Source organism: Aspergillus uvarum (genome assembly GCF_003184745.1).
Source record: "Aspergillus uvarum CBS 121591 unplaced genomic scaffold BO82scaffold_67, whole genome shotgun sequence".
NCBI classification, from domain to species: Eukaryota; Fungi; Ascomycota; class Eurotiomycetes; order Eurotiales; family Aspergillaceae; genus Aspergillus; species Aspergillus uvarum.
In genome coordinates, this window is record NW_020291364.1 from 75851 (window position 1) to 100117 (window position 24267).

At 53.8% G+C, this 24267-nt stretch overlaps 11 protein-coding genes across 11 annotated transcripts; 6 read left to right on the plus strand and 5 right to left on the minus strand.

Annotated features, from left to right (window-relative positions):
* Window positions 1-236: 236 nt before the first annotated feature.
* BO82DRAFT_319483 (MDR family MFS transporter) lies at window positions 237-1896 on the minus strand. Its single transcript, XM_025632679.1, has 2 exons — window positions 1681-1896; window positions 237-1626 (listed from the first exon to the last, which is right to left on the minus strand). The coding sequence occupies exons 1-2, from the start codon at window positions 1837-1839 to the stop codon at window positions 301-303; spliced, it is 1485 nt and encodes a 494-aa protein (XP_025487708.1). The 5' UTR covers window positions 1840-1896; the 3' UTR covers window positions 237-300.
* A 548-nt stretch (window positions 1897-2444) lies between these two features.
* Window positions 2445-3538, plus strand: BO82DRAFT_358169 (uncharacterized protein). Its single transcript, XM_025636218.1, has one exon. It carries the CDS (start codon window positions 2523-2525, stop codon window positions 3207-3209), a length of 687 nt encoding a protein of 228 aa, XP_025487709.1. The 5' UTR covers window positions 2445-2522; the 3' UTR covers window positions 3210-3538.
* Window positions 3539-3898: 360 nt separating this feature from the next.
* Window positions 3899-4992, plus strand: BO82DRAFT_344733 (uncharacterized protein; the record flags this gene model as incomplete). Its single annotated transcript, XM_025633674.1, has 2 exons — window positions 3899-4090; window positions 4177-4992. The coding sequence occupies exon 2, from the start codon at window positions 4210-4212 to the stop codon at window positions 4990-4992; it is 783 nt and encodes a 260-aa protein (XP_025487710.1). The 5' UTR covers window positions 3899-4090; window positions 4177-4209.
* A 282-nt stretch (window positions 4993-5274) lies between these two features.
* On the minus strand, window positions 5275-8276 carry BO82DRAFT_177750 (Zn(II)2Cys6 transcription factor). The gene is made up of 5 exons (XM_025630392.1): window positions 8064-8276; window positions 7975-8001; window positions 6495-7912; window positions 5472-6439; window positions 5275-5408 (listed from the first exon to the last, which is right to left on the minus strand). The coding sequence occupies exons 1-5, from the start codon at window positions 8123-8125 to the stop codon at window positions 5322-5324; spliced, it is 2562 nt and encodes an 853-aa protein (XP_025487711.1). The 5' UTR covers window positions 8126-8276; the 3' UTR covers window positions 5275-5321.
* BO82DRAFT_435770 (uncharacterized protein) lies at window positions 7809-8642 on the minus strand. The gene is made up of 2 exons (XM_025641060.1): window positions 8064-8642; window positions 7809-8001 (listed from the first exon to the last, which is right to left on the minus strand). The coding sequence occupies exon 1, from the start codon at window positions 8393-8395 to the stop codon at window positions 8132-8134; it is 264 nt and encodes an 87-aa protein (XP_025487712.1). The 5' UTR covers window positions 8396-8642; the 3' UTR covers window positions 7809-8001; window positions 8064-8131.
* Window positions 8643-8960: 318 nt separating this feature from the next.
* Window positions 8961-10479, plus strand: BO82DRAFT_358171 (putative integral membrane protein). The gene is made up of 8 exons (XM_025636219.1): window positions 8961-9168; window positions 9243-9280; window positions 9358-9381; window positions 9449-9476; window positions 9531-9695; window positions 9752-9803; window positions 9869-10028; window positions 10081-10479. Exons 1-8 carry the CDS (start codon window positions 9076-9078, stop codon window positions 10262-10264), a joined length of 744 nt encoding a protein of 247 aa, XP_025487713.1. The 5' UTR covers window positions 8961-9075; the 3' UTR covers window positions 10265-10479.
* Window positions 10480-10703: 224 nt separating this feature from the next.
* BO82DRAFT_358174 (presequence translocated-associated motor subunit PAM17) lies at window positions 10704-11779 on the plus strand. Its single transcript, XM_025636220.1, has 2 exons — window positions 10704-11328; window positions 11426-11779. Exons 1-2 carry the CDS (start codon window positions 10753-10755, stop codon window positions 11600-11602), a joined length of 753 nt encoding a protein of 250 aa, XP_025487714.1. The 5' UTR covers window positions 10704-10752; the 3' UTR covers window positions 11603-11779.
* BO82DRAFT_177839 (enoyl-CoA hydratase/isomerase family protein) lies at window positions 11693-13354 on the minus strand. Its single transcript, XM_025630394.1, has 4 exons — window positions 12742-13354; window positions 12553-12663; window positions 12126-12482; window positions 11693-12018 (listed from the first exon to the last, which is right to left on the minus strand). The coding sequence occupies exons 1-4, from the start codon at window positions 13056-13058 to the stop codon at window positions 11868-11870; spliced, it is 936 nt and encodes a 311-aa protein (XP_025487715.1). The 5' UTR covers window positions 13059-13354; the 3' UTR covers window positions 11693-11867.
* Window positions 13355-14192: 838 nt separating this feature from the next.
* On the plus strand, window positions 14193-16006 carry BO82DRAFT_177815 (uncharacterized protein). The gene has a single exon (XM_025630393.1). The coding sequence runs from the start codon at window positions 14540-14542 to the stop codon at window positions 15830-15832; it is 1293 nt and encodes a 430-aa protein (XP_025487716.1). The 5' UTR covers window positions 14193-14539; the 3' UTR covers window positions 15833-16006.
* Window positions 16007-17434: 1428 nt separating this feature from the next.
* Window positions 17435-18168, plus strand: BO82DRAFT_368437 (DUF3602 domain-containing protein; the record flags this gene model as incomplete). Its single annotated transcript, XM_025637120.1, has 3 exons — window positions 17435-17471; window positions 17627-17836; window positions 17948-18168. The coding sequence occupies 3 exons, from the start codon at window positions 17435-17437 to the stop codon at window positions 18166-18168; spliced, it is 468 nt and encodes a 155-aa protein (XP_025487717.1).
* A 1773-nt stretch (window positions 18169-19941) lies between these two features.
* Window positions 19942-21676, minus strand: BO82DRAFT_377966 (uncharacterized protein; the record flags this gene model as incomplete). Its single annotated transcript, XM_025637610.1, has 2 exons — window positions 19942-21093; window positions 21605-21676. The coding sequence occupies 2 exons, from the start codon at window positions 21674-21676 to the stop codon at window positions 19942-19944; spliced, it is 1224 nt and encodes a 407-aa protein (XP_025487718.1).
* Window positions 21677-24267: the final 2591 nt, after the last annotated feature.

The following is a 24267-nucleotide window of genomic DNA, read 5'->3' on the forward strand; positions in this document are numbered from 1 at the left end:
CGTGCACGTAGGTTTTGTATCCCATTTGTGCAGAAAATTCCAGGTGCGACAGACAAGACTGCGGAAATACAATCTAACAGCCAAGAATGTACCATGCGAGCTTGACCCAGCCTCGACCAAGCTTTACATACTATATGTGACTCTACAATGTGACCGATGCCTTCCAGTATTCCAGAAGTGAATCATGATTAGTATTAAATCATTAGACAATATATACAATCCTAGAGATTATAGAAAAAACAAATCACACAAGTCTAAAACTAAAAGTCTATGCCACAGAACCACACCAACCGAACCCAATCATCTAGCCTCCATATCCGCAACAGCAGCAGCCTTCAATTTCGGCGGCTTGATACTCCTCCACCGGACGCCCAACGAGAGCAAAAAGGCCATAGCGGCAAAGCTCGCAGCGACGTAGAAGGTCGTGGTGAGCGCGTGGTTGTAGGCATGCAGCACGCCGGGCAAATCACTGTCGGGCACCACGCTGCGCACTTCCGCAGAGCCCGCGGCGACGATGCGCTCGATTTCCGCAGCCGGCAAGCCGAGATCCCTCAGGCCCGTGACCAGCTTGTTGTCGAAGAGGGCCTCGGCGATAGCGAGGTTGACGGCGGCACCGAAGAACTGGGCGCACTGGAGCAGGGAGGTGCCGACGGGGATGTCGGCGGGGTCGAGGACGGTCTGTGTAGCGACGTAGGGCATGGACAGGGTCATACCCGCGCCGAGGCCCTGGAGGACCTGGAAGGGAATCCAATGCTTGTGCGGGGTGGACAGGGTGAAGGTCGAGAAGAGGCCCGTGGCGATGCTCATCAGCGCCGTGCCGAGCAGCAGGTACGGGTTCGGGTACCCCAGGTACTTGAGAGAGGCGCCCGTGAGCGTGGCGGAGAGGACGTCCGACAGCGCCAGGGGCAGATACATCAGTCCCGACTTGGTCGGGGAGGCGCCCTTGATGACTTGGAACCACTCGGGGAGATAGTAGATCGAGATGTAGACGGCGCCCATGGCGCAGAATTCCCCGAGGCAGGAGAAGAGCATAGTGCGTTCCGTCATCAAGCGAGGGGGAATCATGGCCCCGTCGCCCTTGTAGGCCTGCCAGCCGGCGAAGACCAGGCCGAGCCCTGCGCCGCCGATGAAGAGTCCGATGATGGTGGCGCTTTTCCACGCGTAGGTGGTTCCGCCCCACTGGAGGGCCAGGAGTATCATGATCACGGCTGGGGCGAAGAGCAAGGCACCGATCAGATCCAAGCTTTTCAGCCGATGCAGGACTGGAGAGGTTGTAGAGTCGCGCGGAGGCGGGTTGAAGAAGAAGACGAGGGTCCCGATGGTGATGGCACCGATGGGTAGATTGATCCAGAAACACCACCGCCATGTCGCGTGCTGCGTGAAGGCACCGCCTAGGATGGGTCCGATGATGGTCGCGATGCCGAACGTCGACTGGAGGATTCCCACGTAGAAAGGACGCTTGGCAAGCGGAAGAGCCGCCGCGACGATGCAAAAGGCTCCTGTGAAGCATCCGGCTGCCCCAGCTCCGGCGATCGCGCGCCCGACAATGAGCATTGGACTGTTGACAGCAAGGGCACACAGCAGTGAGCCGAGCTCAAAAACGGCCAAACACCCAAGGAACATCCACTAAGTAAGTCAGTGGGGCTCTGTCATTTGAACTGTGGGACTTAATAGACTTACCTTCATGAGAAAGCTTGCAAACAGCTTGCCGGCAATGGGCTGCAGAGCGCACATGGCGAAGGAGTAAGCACTTCCATACCAGCCTATATCCCCAGTGCTGTTGAACTGGGATGTGATGCGGGGGATGGCCGTTGCAATGATCGACGAGTCCAACGACATGAGGAAGATAGCGAGACCAAGGCCAATGATGACCAGAGCCAACGGTAGGCCGGCCAGCTCAAAGTCGGTAGCATTGGTTGTTTTCTCTGGGGAGGCATTGGTCTCGACAGCAGACGCGCTGTTGGCCTCAGGCCAAGGTGTGTCCCCTGGAAGCCGTCTCTCAGCCATTGCTAGAGGCGAGTTGAATGAGGATGTATTTGATGTTGAGGGAAGTCATCTTGAGGCTGCGGAAGACAACCATAATATGTAGAGAGCAGGAGGGATGCCAAGCCGACAATTATGGACTTGAATATCATGAATCAACATGGCTCATCATGGCTCAACCCGTTTCACATCAGCGGTACAGTAGCCCCTGTAGCTGTCAGTGTCAAATAAAGGAAAGTTCGCATTGTTGACGGATATTTCTCAGTCCTCACCGGACATATTAACAGATCTCCGACGCTAAGAGGAGAAGTCGAGAATCTGTATGGATGTTGTTGCAGGGTGGAGTCGGAGCAGGGAGATGGAGAAAGAGTGGAGCGCTGGAGCGGTGCACGGCCCACCGGAATTGACTTCCTCCTCCTCCTCCTCCTCCTCACCAAGAACCACCATCGCAACTATGACCTTATGACCTGAACCCTCCACCTCCTCACCAACTCATCCCTAGCTTCCATCCCGAACTAATCTGCACAACGACACCGAAAATGCCCACCCCAATCTCCCCGCGCCTCCTCCCCACCCTCTTCGCCTCGCTCGCCCGCACGCCCACCTGGACCCTGCGCCGCACCCTCCAAAGCGACAACCCCCTCGACCTCCACGGCGACCTCCACGGCGAAGCCTCCTTTCAACCCCTCCCAGCCACCTCAGAACACACCTCAGAACCGCAAGCCCAACCCCAACCCCAAACGCAAATCCTTTACACCGAATCCGGCTCCCTCCCCGCAACCCTCGGCCCGAACCTCCGCTGGACGAAATCCTACATCTGGCGCCTCAGCCCCGAAGGCCGAATCAGCGTGTGGTTCGTCAAGGTCACGAAGGACGCTGCCACGAACCCCGAAGCCGATTACCTGTTTCACGAGGTGGAATTTGAGGTGGCGGTTGACGGTGAGCGCGCAACGGATGATGCTGCTGCCAACACCGGCAGCAGCAGCAACGACGAGACATATGTAACGCCTCCCACACCACCCGAACCACTTTCACAATCGGAGGCCGCGGCGACGGTGGTCGTCACGGCCAGGGGCAATCATCTCTGCATCAAGGATATGTACCGCACGGCGTATGCGTTCCGGGTTCGCGCGGAGAGTGGGGAGGTGGTTAGCTGGGCGAGTCGGCATGTGGTCAAGGGCCCGAGGAAGGATCAGGATATTGTGAATCTGTATTCGGTGGCGTAGGGGTGAATTGGATGGCTTGTAGGATGTTGGAGTCGCGAATGTAGATTAGGGGGGTGTAAAGAGGATAGATAGAGGATAGAACGGGCAATATGCTTTTGAACTAGTTTGGTAGATTGGGTCTGGTCTCAGGCTTTCTTGAAGTGAGAGGTTTATGGTCCCAGCAGCTACTTGGTACGTCGTGATGCGGGAGTTTGCCTCGGTTTGAGAGGCATTATGTGGAGGGTTACAGTACATCCTCACGCAAAGCTCTCTCTTCAAGTAACTCAATACTGTATCTGGTCTAACTGGTCTTTCTATACCCATAACAAACCTTCTCTGGTCACTGATCTGGTCACCAACTCCTGGTTCACTGAACTGTGCCATACCTCCCACAAACAAGCAACAACTGCACCGCTCACTGCACTGGAAGCACACGACTCACTCACTTACTAAAAGAATCGCTGAAAATGGAAGGCTGCACCAAACAGCTCCACATCCATTACAGCCCGAAGTGGTCTAGCGAGTTGGTGGTGCTAGCGCTTCTACTCTCTCTGGTGATCGTGCTCTGTTTACTTCTCCATCGTCTTTCGTCTCTGGCAGTTTCATGCTCGGCAGTGAATCGCTTCCCAGTCTCAGCTCACAGTGAGCTGGGCGTCATTCACCCCTCCATGCAGAGGATGGCCCCGCCGCACCCGGATTTGCAGGCCCCGTTGGAGCGGCCACAACACGAATATGATACCTGCATCCTTGACAGTGGGCTGGACGACATCCATGTCCCCAGCCTGGTGCCGTTGCCTTGCCCGACGGTGATTCAGCCCAAGAGAGTCAACCATCCAAGCTCTGCTCTCCAAGCTCATGTTGACCGCAACGAGCTCACACTCACTCCAGCTCCGGCTCACTTGGTGCGTTGTGTTGTGTTCATGCTGCACAGCTCTGCAGCTACCTCTCCCCGTGTGCCACAAGCTAACATACCTGAATGTCTACCCAGACACGTCCTCCTTCTGCTGCTGCCCCTGTCACCATGGCCACCACCACCGCCGCCGCCGCCGCCGCCGCCGCATCGCAGCTCGTCCCGTGGGACGGCAAGATCAACTGGGCGCTGAACGGCACCACCGTCTTCAAGGACTCAGACGAAGAGCGGCGCGCACGGGTCAATCTGTCCAACACCTTCAACCGGGAGTCGCACTCGAAGCTGTGGGTGTTCCAGTTCGGGCTGCGCTACATGCCCGCGGACTTCGAGCACAACGTGTACCGCGCCATCAAGGTCGACAGCCTGCCTGCGGGGGCGGGGCTCTCGCAGATCCTGGCCCAGATCCCCGGGGAGATCCTCTCGGCGCGCCTGCTCGACACGCGCCCCATCACGGGATCCAAGACCGCGCTCGTCACCTTCGTGCACCAAGCCGACGCCTTGGGCTTCCTGCATGCCTGCGCGGGCATCCTCCCGCTGAAGGCCGGGCCGCCCGCCCGGGTCGCGCCGATCCCCACCCCCAGCTACCCCATCAGCGCGGACATGGAGAAGCTGATCTACGACAAGGGGTACACCCGGTGCATCCGCATCACCCACCTCCGCGAGTCGCTGAAGGGGGATATCTGCCGGGCCTTGAGCAACGCGTATCTGGTCCCGCAGATCGAGAGCATCCACGATGGCCCCGGCCCTGGAGAGAGCCAGTTGCGCTTCTGCTCCATCAAGGCGGCCGCGGCGGCGTATGTTCTGCTCCGAGGCCAGGCCAAGTTCGATGAGTGTCAGTGGGAGTTCATCAAGGCGGTTCGCTCGAAGAATCCTCGGATTGGGATCTGGGACTAGAAATGGAGGGGGGGAGGTGGCTGCTTGTATTTCTGAGGAGCTGTGTTTATTTGTGACGAGGGAAAGTTTGAGCAAACCGTCCAAGATCTCACATGGGGAGGGAAAACTTTAGGTAGTGTACGTACAAAACCCTCAAATCTCTACATGTATGTACCCCAAACCAAAATTCCAATATGGAATCCAGTCAGCCACCAAATAAAGGTGCAAAGTCAATGTCATGCAGAAAAGAAAAATGAACAGTAGTGTTCGTAGACTGTACTGTACGTCTCAAGCATGAGGAGTAATGTACTTTGCCGAACCCTCTCTACTCAACGACACAATTGATTAAGTTATCCGAGGAATTCTCCTTCTGCCAGAGCAATCCACGGAAGATCCTGCTCCCAGCACCGCTGCATCAATTTCCGCGCATTCTGGATCTATATTGGTAAGAGTTAGTGCATCATCGATCTTCTCAGCACCCACATCCGGGTTGAGCTCACCTGTTTCATCCCCGTTCGTTCCATCATTGCGAACCGCTCTTGGATATCTGCCCTGACATGAGAGTCCGTGGTCTCACACCCCGCGGTGAACAGAGGGAACAACGCGCCTACTTCGGCCGAGGCGCCGTGTCGGATCTCGACCATGGCCTTCCACAGCTCGTCCCAGGCATGGGTGACCTGGTCGGAGCGAGGCGACGTGTCCAGCACCCGACGGTGGAGATGGAGAAGTCCAGCGTACCGGAACGCCCGGTCGATCGCCAGGCTGTCCATGCCGTCACCGAGATGGAAATGGGTGCCGTTGGCGTGGGCGTGAATCTTCAACAGCTCAATGTCCGCCAGGAGGGCTTCGCCGGCCACGACGGCAGCAGGCGACGGGGTCCAGTCTGGGTTGAAGGTGCCCGACGACTCGTCGAACCGTTCGTTGTCGCACTGGTGAGTCAGTCTCCCGACCTGCGCGAGGAACCGGCCGGTTCGTGGCGTGAACCCCGTGAAGCAGTCGATGTGGAACTCGTCGTACTCCCCGACACCACCACCGCATGCGCGGAGAACGGATGCATAATCCAGCGAGGGGGGCGGCTCGCTGTGGCGGCAGGACAAGGTTCCCACAATGTCAAGATAGCTCAGCCAGCGCGTCAGGAATGCCCCCACCAGGTTGCCCGGGTAGGCCAGCTGCTCCCTCCGAGCGAAGAACAGGTCTCGTGCCAGTTTAAGGTGGCTCTGCCATGGAATTGGGACCTCAAAGGTACTGGGCGAGACGATCTTCAACGACAGCAGCATGATAGCAGCAGCCAGGTGGTTGTCGGTGACCTTCTCGTGGGGGTCCTCCAGGGCTAAGCGCAGAGTTGGGAAGACGTTGCTCACCCAATGCGCGATCCGATTCGCCGGCTCCGGGTGCTCGAGGTATCTCGCCCGATGGCTAGCGGAGTATGCCAGTGTCAAATTGAGCAGGTTGGAGTCACTAATCGCCACTTTTGGACGAGTCAGACGAGAAGATTGAACAGAACAGACAACTAGGGGACTTACTCGTCGGGAGAACGGATATGAATGGATTGTCGTCGCAATCATGCGGAACCAGCATCTTGGCCGTATGGTTCAAGAAATGATGAAAGTACATGAGGTTGATCGGTGTTTTGACCAGCGATGGTGGCAGCGGAGACAAATAGCGTGGGATGTTGATCGGTACAGGCGAAGCATAATACATGTACTTGCTGCAATCGAAGGTGCCGGTTTCCACGCCTTCCAAGTTGCCGCTTCGAGGGGTGGAACTCGGGGGAGTAATTCGCTGTGAGTTGATCAAGTCAAGAGCATAGTTGATATCAATGGCGGAGTGATCATCATTCCTATTCACGTCCAGATCAGGACGACCGCGATCCAGACCGTAATTGTCCGTGACGCTCGTGAGATAGGCTTGCCATTTCCTCTCTGCGCTTGAGGCATCCGTTGGCGCCATACTTTGACTGGAGGTGTCGGAATATTGATGCAAGCGCATGTTAGCGTCGGGCATCTGCATGCTATGCAAGTCGCGGACCAAGGCTTTTGGACGGTTCATAATCTTGGTGAGGTAGCTTTCCGAGCGATCGGATGGCTGTGCCTCTAGAGATTGGGCTCCTTCGCTCGCGTCTAATGACGACATGGCTGGTTCTTCTGCGTATGGTGAACCTGAGCTGCGGAGGCCTGTTGTCTCTTGGACCGGATAGTTGTCATAAGTGGCTTTTGCGTTGGTCGCAGAATAGTAGCTGCTGAACTCAATGCCATGATCGGATATGCGATTATCTGTGGGTGTCGCATGATGCGATTCGGAGGTGTGCCGAAGAAACGAGACCGGGCGCGACAGAGCCGTGACAGGCGAGAAGCTCAAGGTAGCCCAAGAACCTATACTGGAATTCGTGTCCACAGGAGACGGATGAGAGATGGGGGTTTCCAGAGAAGTTGGAGCGGAGACAGAAAAGGCAGTCGCGGCGGTGGTCTGGGGCAGGTTTGGCCATGGGGATGTCCCATCCTGTCGGGATGACAGAGCCCTCATGCTGTCTACAGAGTTCTTGCCATTTGTACGGTTGGAGCTATAAAGGGTCTGGCCAAAGATTGGAGATTCATGGATATCATGCGACCCTCTAGGATAAGCTGCCGGAGTCCCTATTGCCATCTGTTCGGAAAGCTCGACATCCCATTGCAATTCCTCTGTGGCTGAAAATTGTGCTGTGTTCTCGGACTCTGGAGATGTGGCTTTGAGTGAGTGCGAGGACGATAAATTGTCGGACTGATAGGTATTCGCCGGCGATAGCGAGAACGAGCCATAGGTTCCTGAAGGACTGCTTGCATGCGATATCGGGGAGTCTACCGATGACTTTCTTCTGGTCCTTCCTCCCCAGTTCAGTCTGATGCTGTAGTCACACAATTCATTTTGGCGTTCGCAATTAAGACACGATGGTTTTTCCTCGCCACTGTAAGAGCGATCAGCTTACGGAAGTACTTTGCGAACTAAGTGAGAGAAGGTGACACAAACCACTTCACCTTGCGTGCTTTACAAGGCCTAAAAACATGCACGCTTAGTTAAATCCAGCAGTGGGGAATGATCGCTTGGGAGACCCTCACCAGCAGCCCTTGCGCGACCTTCGTTTCGGCTCCGGAGCCCCGGGCCTTCTCGGTCGAGGCATTGAAGTTCAGGTCCGATCTGGCTGAGGGAATATTTCCAGCAAAAGAAATCCACGACCAGGGGAGCTAATGGCCGGGATCTTGAAATAGCTTCGGATCGATCTGCACAATAAGATCGCCATGCAGACAACGTAGTAGAAGAACACCTTCTCTGTGCTAGAGTCTGGAGATGAATCCCAATGGGGGTGTTTTCGGTGCGTTGATGTAGGGTGTTTGACCCAGGATGCTAAGAAACGATAATCAAGAAGACACCCACACCCGCTCTTCGTCATCGAGGTGTGGGACGAACTAGCTGCAGATTTGTTCTAGAAGCAATGCTTGGGTATTCTTCTGTCTATAGACCGAGATTCGTAGGGCTGGATTGCTTGTGGTGATGGTATGGAGGGGACCGGAGAAGCAGGAGAGAGAAAAGAGGAGATGAATGAATGATTGAATGAATGGGGATTGTTGCAGTCAAGCCTAGCCTTGGTTAGTACGGGGAGTAGACTAGGAAGTGGACTCATTCGTTATCCATCACCAAAGTATACCTTAGGTTAGTGTATATTCACCGGAGGGCGTAGACCAGTGAATGAGCAAGATAACCTGCCGATAACCAGTCATCGGCTTTCTCCGTCAATCAGAGAAAGGCAGATAAGACGTCCACTGTTAGTCTATTCAGTGACAATTGTTCCGGGAGGTTTCTCCGAGCAGCGCCACGACGATGTCAATCCGTCGGCTGAGAATCCCACTAGCCTGCTTTAGGTTGTGCTGGCCCGGGAAACCCGGGGAAGCAGCCTGGAGCTGTGATATCATACTAGGTAACTTAACTAAGCTAGTATCATTCCACTCCCCTGTCAACTCACTGTCAATCACATCCAAACCTAGATCTTTTTCTGATTTATTCTAGAGTTCTAGACTCGAGTAACTCGAAGCTCGAATATCTCCTAGCTCAATCTTCTACTCTCTTGGCAGTATGGGTTCCTCGGCCGTTGCTGAAACGCTTCAAAGAAAGCACCCTTTACAACGTATTGCCAGTCCTTCCAGAGGGTTCTCGGCCCTGGTTCATGTACGTGTAAACTTCCATCTCCGTTCTTTCAGTGCTGGTTCCATGGGCTGTCTCACTAACCACCAAGTCAACAGCTTCTGGGCCTCACTAGCTTTATGTGGTCATTCAAATAGTATGTGCTTACCTACTGATCCTGAGCTGCCCGCCTGAGGTGACTCTAGTCCAGCTGCTAACCAATCAATCTCTTAGTATGCACGATAACCCCAATCATGCGTTAGTCTTCCCCGGATCCATGGCCTCGGGAGCCGAGTATGTCGATGCTTATCTATGCCACTGATAGGAACGAAGCATATGGCTGGCATTTTCAGGTACGTGGTTGCTTGCTCCAGTCGTCATCGGTTTCTGACTTCTTTCCTTATCAGTACCTCACCGTGCTAGGCCTCTCTCTGTCCCTAGTCACCATGGCCTGTGGTCTTATCGCTGATGTGACACTATCTCCCCGCCTCTTTCTCATCAAGAACCTCCTCTCGATGTGCTGTACGCCATTGGAGGTGCTGATCAGCATTCTTTACTGGGGTCTTCGCTTGGTCAGTATCCAGCCCTGTCGCTCCTACTCTTCGTGTTTCTGATATCCTGCTTCCAGATCGACAAGCGTCTTGTCGTTCCTGACTGGGCTATAATTCCCTTAAATGCCGGTGAGTCTCAATGATCGTACAGCCCGGGCACCCGTTATCGATCGTTAACACCCCTGGAATGTCAGACATAAGCTTCCATGCCGCCCCGTCTGTGATCCTTCTGATAGATCTCCTGCTTTTGTCACCACCATGGACGATCACCATTCTTCCCGCACTGGGATTATCCAGCACTATTGCGATAGGGTACTGGTTCTGGATCGAACGGTGCTTTCAATACAACGGAATGTATGTAATCTCGCAGTCCCGCAGCCGAATCCCTCGACTCATATGACTCCAGGTACCCTTATCCGATCTTCGAGGTGGCTAGCTTCGAAGGTCGTATTGGGATCTTTGCTATCAGTGCTGTGGTAATGGCGCTGAGTACTGGCACTCTGAAGTGGTTGCACGGACGTGTCAATGGCTTCGGAACGAACAAGCCCCAGTCTCGGCCGGGTGCCATCAAGCAGAACGGCCACTTCTAGCGCACTTGCACATTTATCAGAATCAGAATCGGGTGGCACACAACAGCAATCCAGCTGGAAGCTATTGTTTGAGCAGGTGGATGGCATGGGCTGTGTATACAGCGTTGGTAAAGTTTTCTAGAGTGTGAGCTGTGATTTGGGATCATCTCATAGACATCGCTATAGAATTTTGGATCTGAACAATTCAGGACTACATGGAGGTATACTAGCCAGCAACTCATTTCCTAAGACATAGTGACTCTATAAATATAAGGCACCTCAGGTGGAAGTACATAAATTCTTTCGGTTTGTGCATAACTCTTATCACATTCACCCACTATTCATTCTTTTCCTGCGTGGCCGACCCGAGGCAGTGACCTCATGCAGCCGCCGCCGCTTATCTAATCCGCGCATCTTTCTCCGCCGAATTCGATCCAACTCGTCTACCCATCACTGACATCCAGCTTTGTTCTCTTCCTCACCATCCCCTCGACCCTCGATCGATAACAATGCACACCACCTCAATCTGTGGGATGCGTACCGCCGTCCTCGGCGGAAGCTTCTCCACCTCAACCTTGAGACCATTCGCACATGCCAACAGCAACCTCACGAGACAATTGTATCATGCGATCCCATCGGCCCGCACGGCCAGCACAGCGACGGCCAACAATGCTGCACGCACGCTGAAGACCTCGGTTGCTCGCCCGCAGAAGCCCATTTCCTCGCTCTCTTCCGCTGCAGCTCCCCGCCGGGCTAAATCCAACGCCGCCGCCTCGCCTGCCCCCTCCGGACAGCAACTCGTTCGGCTGGACTGGGACTCATTCTTCAAGCTCCGTGCCAGTCGGCGTCGCTACACCCTGGCCTCGTCGGTCGTGACCTCGGCTTTCACCACGGTCCTGGGAATGCAGGTCCTCTCGTCGCAGGATCTGGAGGGCCTGGGCGCCCAGGTGATGGGCCTGGACCCGTTTGTGGTGCTTGGTATGGCGACCGCTGCGTGCGGTGCGGCGGGCTGGCTCCTTGGTCCCTTCGTGGGGAACTCGGTCTGGGGACTGATCTACCGGAGATACAAGCCTTCTCTTCTACAGGCGAGTTTTGACCCTCGCTTTTTCACAATACTCCCCCATGTTGTGACTACTGCACAAAACGATAGGGAAATACTAATGATGGCCATTCGAACCACAGAAAGAAAAGCAATTCTACGATCGCATTCGCCGATTCCGTGTCGACCCTTCGTCCAACTCCATCGCCAACCCTGTTCCCGACTACTACGGTGAGAAGATCGGCAGTGTTCAGGGCTACCGGCAATGGCTGAAGGATCAGCGAGCGTACAACCGCAAGAGACGCCACTTCATCGCCTAAAGTTTTATGAGGTATAGGTTTCTCTACTTTGCATGACGGGGTTACCTTTCCATGATCGGGCATTGTGTTTATTTCTGTTTGGCTTCATCCTCCGTACGGGACTTTTTGAGTTCTGGTGGATTTGATTGTATGAATATTGAGTATCCGTGAGCGATTGAAATGGATTTCTTCTTTTACTACCTTCCCGAATTGCTAGTCTGCCTTGTTTCCCTTGCCTTCAGCCGCTTTGCGCACAAATGCCCAGTTCTAGTTTCTCATGAACAGCCTACAATTTCGCCTCCCCGACAGCAGCCGGCTTCCGATCAACGTGCACCTCAGCCCACCAAGGATAATTCTCCGGACCGTGCTCCTCGAGCGTCGCACGAAAATCAGCCTTTCTCTTCTCCAAGAAGGCTCGGACCCCTTCTCTCTGGTCCCTAAACGAAAGTCAGCTCAGCTCATTACCACACTCTCCCTTCTTCCCCTATCCCCCCTCCCCAACCCCGAAGGGACCAATCTAAATCCCGGGAAAGGAACCACGTACTCCGAAGCAAACATATGCGCCAGAATACTCGAATCCAAGAGATGCGCCTCCTCCGCCGAGCGGGGACCCCGCCACATGAGCGCGCGATTTAGCACCGCGGCCATGGGACTGACGTTCCGCGCGATCTCGTCCGCCAGCGCCAGCGCCCGCGTGCGCACCTGTGCCCGCTGCGGGAAGGTCTCGGCAAAGAGGCCGTCGAAATGCGGCGCGGTCGGGGCGAAGACCTGGCCCGTGGCGACGAGGTACATGGCCCGCGAGTAGCCGATCAGGCGCGGGAGGAAGTACGCCGAGCAGGATTCCATGGTGATGCCGCGGCGGGCGAAGACGAAGCCGTATTTGCTGTCTTGGTGGGCGAGTCTTTTCGAGCTGTTAACGGGTGTGTCTAACTTGTTCGGGGGGTGGGGAAAGTTTCTTTGTGGAGGTTTACCTAATGGTCGCAGGGAGGGTCATGGTCATGCCGACGCCCACGGCGGAGCCTTGCATGGCGGCGATGGTGGTTTTGCGGCATCGGTGGATGGCGAGGGCGACTCTGCCGCCGCTGGTGAGGTTATTAGTCGGTTATTCGATCGGACGTTGTGTCTGCCATGCAAGGGGCATGGCAAGAGTGGTTGAATACCTATCCCGATGATCAATTGGCCGCTCCTGCCTGTTGTCCGGAAACCCGATGTCCAGGTCGGCGCCCGCGCAGAAGGTGTCGCCTGCGCCGGTCAGGACGATGACCTTGACGCGCTCGTCGCGGTCGAGGGTCGTGAAGGCCCATTCCAGCTCCGTGGCCATGGTGCCCGTGAACGCATTGCGCTTTTCGGGTCTGTTCAGCGTGACGAGGATGACGGGGGTTGCGGCGGATGCGCCTGCGGGATGGTGCGAGAGCTTGATGTGTTGCATGGGCTGGGTCTCGTAGGACGCTGGGATTGTGATGGCAGTGGTGGACATGTTGGTTTTGGTCAACTGCTTACGAACTTGACGATCAAACGGCTTTTCTGATTTCCTGGTATACTGAAGTACTGCGTATCTAGGACTGGAAATGGCGCTGGCATCGACATCGACCTATATCCTGACCGTCCATCTATACGTTCCGGTGAGGGATAGACGTTTGCCTCGGCCAGATCGGTTAACGTTCTTTCTTACCCCGCAGCCAAGCATGGTGCTGTGACACGAATCTCTTTCTGATCTTCTCATCAGTGGGGTGCCATTGCTTTTGATGTATACTTATTGCCTTCATGGATTGGACGTGTTGTTCATAGTCCTGAGCGATCCGCATATCCACGGGTGTTTGATGGAAGGCCGAGGCAGTGGACCTTGGGCGCCTCCAGGCTAAGGCTAGAGATTACATTATCTGACATGTGGAGGTGGTTTGCACCGGACCATACCATACCCTGGTCAGTACTCCTTTCACTAGTCCGGTAGACCATCGACCATCAAATTCACTGCACCAGGGCAATAATCCATAACTGTGACATCATTCCCGACTTCTCCTCTCAATTGACACATGAGACATCTTGACTAAAGCAGAGAGTGGGTGACCATGATTGATAAAAATAAAACGCCTCACCCTCTTTTTTTTTTCCCACTGAAGGAGCTAAGCTTTTGCTCCCGTCCTTTTTTTAGCGACCGGTCATCGCCCCATCATTGGTCGGGGTTGCAAAATTCACTGCCTATATGGGGTGGGGGGAGGCAAATGCTTTTGAATCAAATCCAATGGCCAATGCTCTTATGCTAGACAATAAGCTGCACGGCCTCCATTCTTCTTCGTAAACTGGACACCGCCGCAGTGGTAGGAAATTCCTATTCAGGTAATTCCTGATCGTTTGGGGTGCTGGGTTCGGTAAAGTGGGTGTCGGAGACTCGGAGTTGTGGCCCAGCAGGAAGGCTGAGAAGTGTGGGTCAGGAACCGAGAAGGAAAACAGACCGAGAAAAGAAACCTTGGAAAAGGTCTTGGAAATGGGAGTCTACTCAGCACTGTTGAACACGAAGCTGGGCGCAGACAGGACGAAAAACAGGCCCGAGACAAGCACTAAACTAGACGCTTATCAGGACTAGTGCTTCTTAAGCGATGGACGGACCCTGGCTTAGTCTGTTGCTGCTGCTGCTGCTGCTGCTGTTGTGCTAGTTGACCGAACTAATCCCATTGTTGCTGCTGCTGCTTATCTGCGACTCGCGGCAGCCATGGCTGACTGACCTGACTCTTCTTCTTCCTCTTTCTCTTCCTTTTAATTCTTCTTCCATCCTCACATTCCTCTCTGTTTCACTGCAATCCTTGTCTGTGTGTCCCTCGTCAGGCTCGCGGTCTCGCTCTCTCCCACTGTGGTCGCCTCTAATATACACCCTTCGCCAATTCCCTCCTCTCCTCCCCACCATCACCACCGTCGACTGACATCCCTCTCGTCGCTTCAATTCCTCCCAGCATGTGACCAATGGCTTTCCACCATTTCAACAGGAAGCAGAGGCTTCTGCTGATCACCTACGCCATCCTCTTCTCATTCCTCCTCCTCCTTTGCCGCTTCTGGTCCCTCCGCGACCCGGGCTCCCTCTTCTTCGAGTCCACCGAAGGCTATCGCCCCAAATATAGCCTGACCCGCATCCAGGAATCGCTCGACTACCTGTCGATCTACAACCAGACCGGCATCAGCTACCCCTACCCGCCCAGCGACTACCAGCCGCCGAAGGACAAGACCGCCTGCGTCGGGATCGTGACGGTGAAACGGCCGCTGCAGCAGAATCTCGGCACGACGGTCGCCTCGATCCAGGACACGCTGACGCCGGAGCAGCGGCGCGCGCTGAACATCCAGGTGCTGTTCGCGCTCAGCGACCCCGCCGACCACCCGGACTACAACCAGACATGGCTGTCGACGATCGTGGACCAGGTGCTCACGTACGAGGCGGTGGACGCGCCGCACGTGACGATCGCCCGCTATGAGAAGCAGAAGGACATCAAGCGCAAGTCGCTGCTGGACTACCGCCTGGGCCTGCAGGCCTGCTACGACCGCAGCGACGCCCCCTGGATCATCATGCTGGAGGACGACGTGGTCGCCCAGCGCAACTGGTACGAGCACACCATGCAGAGCGTGCGCCGCATCGAGGACGGCCGCCAGCGCGGCCTCCTCCCCAGGGACTGGCTGTACGTGCGCCTGTTCTACACGGAGAAGTTCCTGGGCTGGAACTCGGAGAGCTGGCCCGTCTACCTCTTCTGGAGCGCGTTGACCGTCGCCTGCGTCGCCTGGATGGCCCTCGTCACCCGCCGCAAGGTCCGCGCCACCCAGGGCGTGCTCACCAACCCCTTCCTCCTGGTGGTCTGCTTCCTCTGCGTGCCCGCCCTCATCGGCCTCTTCTTCATGACCGGCCGCGTCACCTGGTTCCCCATGGAGCCCGGCGTGCACGTCATGAACGCGCACGGCTGCTGCTCCCAGGCCCTGCTCTACAACCGGGCCCACGTGCCGGAACTCCTGCGGTATCTGGCCGAACGGGAGGACAAGGTCCCCACCAAGGCGGTGGACAGCGTCATCGAGATGCTCGCCGGGAAGGAAGGGCTGGATCGGCTAGCCATCTCCCCCTCGCAGATGCAGCATGTCGGCGCCGTCTCGTACAAGGAGAAGAAGAAGGCGTGGAAATGGGAAGGCCCGTATCGGGTCAAGGGCGCCCACGGCGTCTGGAGCATGGGCTTTGAGGAGGCATATACACGGGACTCATATCGATGGTTTGATATGTGATACACCCATGACCACCTTCCCGCTTGGTGGAAGGGTATTCTCTAACCAAAAACAAAACGAATATGGTCAAATGCAAGCATGGAGGAAGCCATTTTATAATGATATATGTGGGAATGACTTTTGCGTTTTATTTTTTTTTCTACTGGAATTCGAATGTTAATATGGACATCAAGGACTTCTGTATATGATATGGGTGCCGCGTCGGGGGCAAGCACCATGTATGACTCTTTTTTTTTTGTTTTTCTCTATGGCGATCTTTATTCTTGTGATACTCCTCGAGCAGTCATTCTAGATAGAGTGCAGACAGCAATTACATCGTTCATCCGACTGGCCTGGCCTGGCCTGGCATGGGAAATTTACGAGCTGTGTCATGCGAAATATACATGAGAGGAAAAAGAGCTGAGGGGATATCCTTTCCCAGTTCATCCGTATGCATGCCTATTTTGTATTATGATCGAGCCAGCCATGCGCCTGTGATAGGATTTGCGCTAGATGCAACCGCTTCTGTCGTACGCCGATGCCTGTGTGCTTGCTTTGGCTGGCGTTTTGTCAACCTTGCTACTGGATGGGACATTACCAAATGGACTCTGAACAGACAATCCAGCCTACGACCGACTTGTCCTAGTACTGAGCATTGAAGCCAAAGTCATCTGACCCCTTTTACCCCCAAAAGCAGTAAGCCTGTTGGGGTACTAGGGCCAGGATCCACCAGACCTCGAAAGCAGTAACCGGCTAGAAGGAGATTTGCAGATGTGGAAGGGTAGTCTAGAAAGAAAGCGAGCGCGGGGGTGGAATTTTATGCCCTGGCCTGGATTGTAGTACTCAGTACGACCAGAGGGGAAATTCCTCTATTCCACCTAAATATCGGGTCACCTGGAAGGGCTGGAATCCCAGTGAGGTAAGAGAAACTAAACTCCCCGAGAGAAGGGGGGGAAAAAATATCAAGGTCTAAAAATTCTGTAGCAATGAGGGGGGAAATCAACACCCAGCCTTCCATGGTGGGAACTCTATCATTGCCTAAGCCATACGACCTTATGAAGGCGTTGATTGACTAAGAAAGAAAGAAAGAAAGAAAGAAAGAAAGAAAGATGGAGGAGCATTTGCGTTGCGGGCAATTCGTTGCCAGTCGCCCAAGAAAAAAACGGACGTCATTTGACCCCCGACGGGCAACTGCTGCTGCTTCTTGGCTCTCATCGCATCATCCACCCACTGACTCTGTTCCTCTCTTCTTTCTTCGAATTTCACTTTTCTCCTCCCTCGTGTTGTGTCTCACAGTTTCAATAATCAAGTGCCTTGGCGGGGCAGTCTATCATCCTTCGTGTCCCCCCTCTCCATATCAGGTTCTCTCCCCTCAACCAGTTCGCCAGTTCGCCAGTTCGCCAGTTCGAAAGCTGAGTCAAGAGCCACCAACCCGTCCGGACAATTCAGTCTCAATCTTCAACCGAGTTCAAGCCGATCGCAACTTCTTTTCCCGTCTTTTTGCAATTAATCTCTTGCGTTCGCAACCGGGCGATCGAGCGCCTGGTCTTTCTTCCCCCGTCACCAATTCATTTCCCCCCAATCTTCCACAGGATCGTCCGCCAGAGAACCTGCCAAAAAGTCATGGGCAGGAATATTTCTCATGGTCGCGGTGGCGCGGGTACGTCTTCAATTTCCGTTCCCCCCCCCCTCCCCCAAAAAAAGACCCCACTCACTACTTCCTGCCCCGGTCATCCACCCCCCTCCAGGGACATTGCAACAATTGCAACAACGAAAGAAAGAACTCGTTAGCTAAATCAAATTGAATACCGACAGGGAACATCTTCTCCAGCACCGGCCAATCACGCACCACCACCAAGGACCTCGTTACCCCGACCATCAAACAAGATGTCTTCACCACCGGCCGCGGCGGCTCCGGCAACATGATGCAGAACGACCCGCAACATCCCGAACTGGCGCGCGAACTGCAAGACGTCGAGACCCCGCCGTTGCGCATGGAGGAGGCGCCGCATCATACCGGACGAGGTGGGTTTCAGCCTTGTTTTTGTTCCGTCTCTCTTCTCTGTTTTCCTGGTTATAGTCGAGATGAAATGCCTCATATCAAAAGCTAATGAGTCTATGCCCCATCTCCCACAGGCGGTATCGCAAACGCATATTTCCCCACCCCTGAAGAAGAGAAGCGCATGCGGGAACAAGGCGAGGCGCAGTTGGCGCGCGTCAAGACCCAAGAGGCCCAACTGGCCCGCGTGAGAACCCAGTCCAAGGATCGCCGGAAGGATCTCGAGCACACGGCCGGGGCTCTCAGCGGTAGCGAGAGTCGCCCGGCCAGCGAGGAGCGACAACCCTCGTCCAGTTGACTAGCACACGTTTGGAGTTGATTCACTCAAAACTCGATATGCTTTTTTCGTTGGCAGTCGGTACTTGGCAACTACTGGCGGACGAGGGCGCTGTGGGACAGGTATGGGAGCGTCCGACACGGAACGCTCCTGTTCTCCTTGTCCCCGGTCGGGTTTTCTGGTTCTTCTCCAAACATGACTACATATTTGGTAACCCTCGGTGGTTGATGCGGGGGTGATAGATTTGTGATCGATTCTGGTCACTAATGGGCAGCTTCGACTCTTTGTCCAGGAGGGGAGTTTGAACAAAATGCTGCATGGTGGTGGCGATAGTGGTGATGATGGTGTCAGTGGCACAAATGTCGCTGATGCTGCTGATGATCCTGGAAGAGGCCTCTCGGGTTTCTTATCTCCTTTCGACTCTCTCAGACTCTGCTCCCTTCTTCGTCATACCCTGGTGGAGAGGTTTCGCAAGGCAGCAGGCGTAGCTTGTCTTGTCTCGATTCGCTTCCGGTCCCCTTTTCCTTTCCTTTCTTCTTTTTCGCCTTCTCACACATATGTTTAATTAATCAATACCCATGTAGACTTGCGTCAAAACCAGGAAACAGGCGCCGGTGTATGGTTTGGTTTGGTCAAGGTGTTTGTGTTGTTTTAATTCACTGGTTTTGTTCTGATCCGCCCGCAACAGCGGAGGATGGGCTGCTTCTTTCTTTGTGTTGTTTTGTCATGTTCATAAATCCTGCATGCTTACCTTTCAAGAAAATAACCATAGGTTCTGCTGCACGTCGTCGGCTTTTTGTATGCTTGTCGCTTGTGACGGCACTAAAACAGAGACAAAAAGTCTCCAATGAGAATGCACGGGCTTATCAGAAGTAGCCTCCCCCCCTCCTTCCTCCCCCGAAATCTCCTTAATTTAATAAATCATACCAACTGTAGCGAAATCATCTTACCCTTGTCCATCCTATTTTGCCCAACGAGGGATAGAGAGAACAAAACTACACCGGCACGGGACCGTAATTCGAGCACGAGAAATGTATCTTCTTGTCGCATGATTGTATGCATGCCGAGTAGTGGTATTCTATCCAAAAGAATATTATAGATGATGCGGTCGCTATGAAAAACGAAGAAGGCCAAATTGTATGCTATGAGAGGCGTGCGCGCGGAAGAAACCGCTATGGAGGCTAGTTAGTAGTGGTCAAGTAGCCAAGATTAACGCTGTTCCATCTCAACGAAAACCTAAAAAGAAAAATCTTCGTTTATGTGTCATGGCCGTTCCGTTAAGATGTCCAGCACCCTTGATTCTATTTTGTGATTGAGCCCGTGCCGGGTTGGGGTTGGGGGACTGGTGGGGGACAGGCTGGCTGTCATGGCGGAATCCAGTGGTGTTTTGTTCTCATAACAGAGCGGTTCAGCTGGTGAGGAGTTGGAGGTTGAGGGCGCGTCAAAGATTCGATGATCAGCTTCCCGGGGTAATATTGGCAGAACAGATATATGATTTTGATCATTGAATGAGCGGGGCTGGGTAGTGAAATACCAGACTCGATCGCGGAAAGGAAGAGTAGCGCAGTGTTCAGTGTGGTAAGAGCCCACGCGAGAATCTATACACTCGCGAGATAGAGACTGGATTTGCTGCGACTTTCCCATGCTGCGGGAAGTGCATCCGCTTCGCTGGATGCAGCCTAGCAGATTTGGCGTAGTGCTATGGTGACATGCGTCGTGGAGGGGACATCGCTTCAGAGTGCGATTCAGGCGAAAATCCGTGGTGGTCGTAGAGAAAAAGGCGGGTGGGCTTGTTCAGACCGGAGGGATATAACAGCCTGTGGCGTCAATGACCCAACTGATCGACTCTCTCCAGCCGGCATCCAGATGCTGGCCGATATCTCGAATCAGTCGAGTCCCCCATTCGCCAATCCACCAATGCCCTCGCAACGAGTGGATGATGACAGCGTAGTGGGCGAGAATCGCCAATGCGAACGGTTTTCGCTCCCGGACCAATTCCACATATCGCGACGGGATGCGGAATATCCATTGAAAGGCGATGATCATGGTCTCCCCTCCGCGCGCGAGCTTGTCCAGGGAGAATCCAAGGTGGTTGATGGTCGCATCGTACACATCCTTTTCGTGCGTCGGATCCTTGGTCGCCAAGTTAGTATTTCGCCTAGAGAGAGACATAATGGCCAGGCGCGAAGTATCCGGCATCTTGGGCTGAGAGTTGTCGTATTCTAGGAGAGCGCTGAACTCTCCGTCAGCGACCCATTCGATAATCTCGCCCTGTACATCGATGGAGCCCCTGGTGAACTGGAAAATGTCCATGAGCGCATCCAAGGCATTGGATTGCGTGTTGACGGTGGGAATTGGGTTTCCCTGAAAGGCGAACGCGAAGACGACCATGATGCTGGAGAGGGCAAACGCCGCGTTGCAATTGGACCGGTCTAGATGGTCCGCGACCTTGGCCAAGCCCGCAACGGCCTGTTGCTGATGACTCTTGGCGGTGCGCAGATAATCCTCTTTGCTGGCTCCGGTGTTGGAAGAGGTGGCGGAGGCCAGATGTAGGGCTGACAGGGCCAGAATGCCATGCATGAGGAATGGGTGGCGCATTGCCTCGCGCGGGACCACGCCCTGCCAAATGCCTTCCACGGTGCTATTGCGCGAGACGGATCGGTAAGTGGTGGTGCACCACTGCATCATTAGTTCCAAGTCCTGGATGTTGAGTTCGCCTCCCGGAGGAGAGCATGGACTGATGGAATGGTCCATTACAAGGCGATACTGGGCATAAATCCTGGTGTTGGGTTGCGATTGAGACGCTGTTGTCCGTGCTGGCGGAATGGTTGGAGTAGTGGAGCGGGACTTGACCCTGGGCCACACCAATGAGCTAGACGAGGAGATATATTGGCATATTATGTTGTCACTGGTGCAATGGGAGCACTGGGGGTGTTCTTTTGGGCACTGCATCTGCCAATCAGTAACGGAAAGGCGATATCAGGACCATCCAGTCACAATTGAAGCTCAGCGTGGAGGAAACAGAAAGGGGTAGGGGGGTGTGAGACGATGAGCCGGGTCAAGGCCGGTGGGATAGATTCAAGTTTGAGTTAAAGGTTCCGAATTGGGGAAATGGTTATGCGTCAAACGCCGACACACGGTAAGGTGCCTGACGGATGAGGATCACTGCATCCTAAGGCATTCAGGCATTGAGAACCAAAAGGGGGAAGAGGGAAGGGAAGGGGAGGGGATAAGGCAGGCCCGGGGAAGTTGAAGCAAGAGGAAGGAGAAAGACAACCACCACGAACATTTAAGAAGGAAGAGCAGAAAGGAAAGCAAAGAGAGTCAGACAACAGAAAAGGAAGAAGGAAAGAAAGAAAGAGGGGAGGGAGAGGCCGAAGAAAAGAAGCGCGACCAATATTCGAATGACAACCGCAGGCAGGAACATCAACTTTTACTTAAACTTTAGCGAGCCTACCTTGATCTGCCGGTTCCTGCACCCATAGCAGCCATTCCGTGATGGGGCTCTGTAACTGCGCCGTGCAGGCATTGTCGAACCTTTCCTCTGGATGTTGGTGTAACTTGGCGCAAGGTATGTTTCATAACAAACCGACAGGCATCGCACCTGCTCTGCCTGGTACAAGAGACAGGGGAAGGGGGAAAAGGCCAAGTGGGTGGGGGAAGAGAGAGGAGAAGGGGAGGTGTTTATAGGAGGAGTAATAGTAGGAATAGTAGAAGGAATTAGGGTTGCGGATTGTCTCGCAGGGGAAAAAGGAATATAGAGTAAGAGAGGAGGGAGAGAGAGGCAGAACGAGTGAAAGGCAGCTTGCGGTCTGATAATGCCAACAAGACAGCTGGAAGTCAGAATAAGGATAAGGATAATAAACAGAATGATAATAAGTAATTTCTCCTGCACCAAACACTCGAAAACAAACACATCCACATATAAAACCTGAGATATCCTGTTGGCGCGCCATGTTCGAGGTCTGGTCTTTTAATACTCTAGCATAATCTAATAGAATTTCCCTGCCTACCCGCGCACCTCTATTTTTTTTCCTTTTTCCCATTTGCCTTTTTTATTTTTTGATTAATTCTTCATTTTCTTTTTGTCCTTCTTTGCCCCTTCCGGGCGCCCCTTCAGTGGACACTACTTTTGGCATTCGGTCTCCAACTAACCGATAGATCGTTGTTCGGAGTGGGTCTTGGAACAACAGAGTGGGAAGGATTGACCCAGAAAGATACACTATCCATTCTGATACTCTCTGCAGCACTCAACATGGCTGTTGGACTGTACTGTAGACTTGTACGGCAGGACTCATAGCTCTCTAAACATTAGCTAACTAATCTTCTCAACGTTGTGACTACTTCTTTTCAACTATCAAGTGTAGCATTGTCTCTGTTTCGATTCGTTTTTTCTTGTTTTAAATTCTTCCTCCCCCCTCCCCTGAATCAATGAACCAGTTCGAAATGTCTGACTGCCAGTGCCGTGGCATGTGCACACCAAACCAGTAAATGCGGAGTGGCCTCTTGCCTAAACCTGCAGGACTACCTCACCTACTTGAGTTACTATCTACATAGTACTACGATCTCCATTATTCATTGCCCCTACGATGGTGGTATGAAAGCATCGATACCGACCGATTGGCATGGAGGGTTGCCGGTCTCAGGCAGGACCCTCGAACGAGTCGACGAAGATTGACGGGCGTCGGGATCTCCGCTCCCCAGCCAAGTCATGATTATCCATTTCTCCCCCCTCCAAGAACGACTACCGTTGAGATGGACGAAAAAATTGGACGATCCATCATTGAAAAGCAACAGCCTATGCTCGACTACAGTCTATTTCCAGTTAGTCCTGCCGAGAGAGGGGAGAGTTCCGCGATTCGTGGATGCTTTTTGACTGCTTGACTATTTGGCTATGCGACTGCATCCAGACGTTCCAAACTTTCATTATCCATCTATTCATCCATTCATCCATCATCGATCGCGACTTTTCCTTAACTGGATTCTCTTTGACGTGACCTCCACATAATCCCGAACGAGCCACCCAATCAGGCGATTGACTTCTTCTCTGGGCTTGATCCTCATAAATCTTTTCTGTTTTTTCCATCGCATCTTGGATGAACGGACGGAAAACGGAGGAGGTAGCTACCTCCTTCCCGGGATTCCAAGACAGTCCACCCCCTGAAACAATCTGCAAGATGCATCCTCATCAACATCATCAGGTTCACTCTGTTCGCTGGGATCCCAGTTTCTCTTGAAAGCATGGGTTCATCCAGGTGGAGATGCACCCTGTGGGAAGAGTACACAAAAACCGAAGAGGGAAAAAGGGAGGTTGCATTGACCAGTACTGCTACTGCTGCTGACTTTTGCAGTCCGTGCAGAGCGAGTGACTGACGTAAGTCATGGATTCGTCAGGTTACCTCCGTGGTAGGACAACCATTCCTACTAGGGCTGGAGAACACTTCTGTTATTCTATTCGTGATACAGTTGAAAGAGTCATGAAGCAACGAAATCCAATCCCGGGATCTCTGGATGAATCATGATTCTGGCCAGCAAAGCATTGCGCACCCGCACCTTCTCTCCTCCATTCTCCTCTGGACTCACTGGATGGATCTCAGTCTCTCCTCGTCATGCCGTCTTGGGACAAAAATCATCCACGCCGCGCCCGCCCGCCCGCCTGCCCACCCCGGGTGGGCCCCCGGCCACTTGCAGGCCAAACCCAAAACAGTATTTTCTCAAATCCCAAACCCATCACCCCGTCGCCCTCCCCGCCCCCCTTCCCTATCGCAGTCTAGCCCCACCAAGTGATGAACCCTGCTTTTGCCGTTTAGGGTAATCAAGATTCTTGGTGTTTTCCCCTCGTGTGATTGGGCACAGCACCCAGGACTTTCTGTCGTCTTCCTGATCAGGCATAAGGTTGAGCTCGGCCCGTGGTACGGCACAGTCAACTTTGAATCTTTGATTATCAAACCGCTAGCCTTATGAATATGAAGGTGGTAGATCTGGCTTTGATATGGACAAATGGCCTTGCGCGGAACTCATTGAAATGGTTTCACATTTGATTCACCATGTCTGTATCACTTCCATCGATCTTGTCCTAGGAAGGGCAAGGGAAACCTTGTTGGTTGTTCGTTCACGATA

Coding starts and splice junctions, on each gene's coding strand:
- BO82DRAFT_319483 (XM_025632679.1), bottom strand. CDS start 1,839: ATGTCGTTGGACTCGTCGATCATTGCAACGGCCATCCCCCGCATCACA. Junction 1,627..1,680: donor TTGCAAGCTTTCTCATGAAG/GTAAGTCTATTA, acceptor TGACTTACTTAG/TGGATGTTCCTTGGGTGTTT.
- BO82DRAFT_358171 (XM_025636219.1), top strand. CDS start 9,076: ATGGGTTCCTCGGCCGTTGCTGAAACGCTTCAAAGAAAGCACCCTTTA. Junction 9,696..9,751: donor TTTACTGGGGTCTTCGCTTG/GTCAGTATCCAG, acceptor TCCTGCTTCCAG/ATCGACAAGCGTCTTGTCGT. Junction 9,804..9,868: donor TATAATTCCCTTAAATGCCG/GTGAGTCTCAAT, acceptor CTGGAATGTCAG/ACATAAGCTTCCATGCCGCC.
- BO82DRAFT_435770 (XM_025641060.1), bottom strand. CDS start 8,395: ATGACGAAGAGCGGGTGTGGGTGTCTTCTTGATTATCGTTTCTTAGCA.
- BO82DRAFT_358169 (XM_025636218.1), top strand. CDS start 2,523: ATGCCCACCCCAATCTCCCCGCGCCTCCTCCCCACCCTCTTCGCCTCG.
- BO82DRAFT_358174 (XM_025636220.1), top strand. CDS start 10,753: ATGCACACCACCTCAATCTGTGGGATGCGTACCGCCGTCCTCGGCGGA. Junction 11,329..11,425: donor ACAAGCCTTCTCTTCTACAG/GCGAGTTTTGAC, acceptor TTCGAACCACAG/AAAGAAAAGCAATTCTACGA.
- BO82DRAFT_177839 (XM_025630394.1), bottom strand. CDS start 13,058: ATGTCCACCACTGCCATCACAATCCCAGCGTCCTACGAGACCCAGCCC. Junction 12,664..12,741: donor CCAATTGATCATCGGGATAG/GTATTCAACCAC, acceptor TAACCTCACCAG/CGGCGGCAGAGTCGCCCTCG. Junction 12,483..12,552: donor ACCCTCCCTGCGACCATTAG/GTAAACCTCCAC, acceptor CAGCTCGAAAAG/ACTCGCCCACCAAGACAGCA.
- BO82DRAFT_177750 (XM_025630392.1), bottom strand. CDS start 8,125: ATGCCTCGACCGAGAAGGCCCGGGGCTCCGGAGCCGAAACGAAGGTCG. Junction 7,913..7,974: donor AAAGCACGCAAGGTGAAGTG/GTTTGTGTCACC, acceptor TCGCTCTTACAG/TGGCGAGGAAAAACCATCGT. Junction 5,409..5,471: donor AACGAACGGGGATGAAACAG/GTGAGCTCAACC, acceptor TTACCAATATAG/ATCCAGAATGCGCGGAAATT.
- BO82DRAFT_177815 (XM_025630393.1), top strand. CDS start 14,540: ATGGCTTTCCACCATTTCAACAGGAAGCAGAGGCTTCTGCTGATCACC.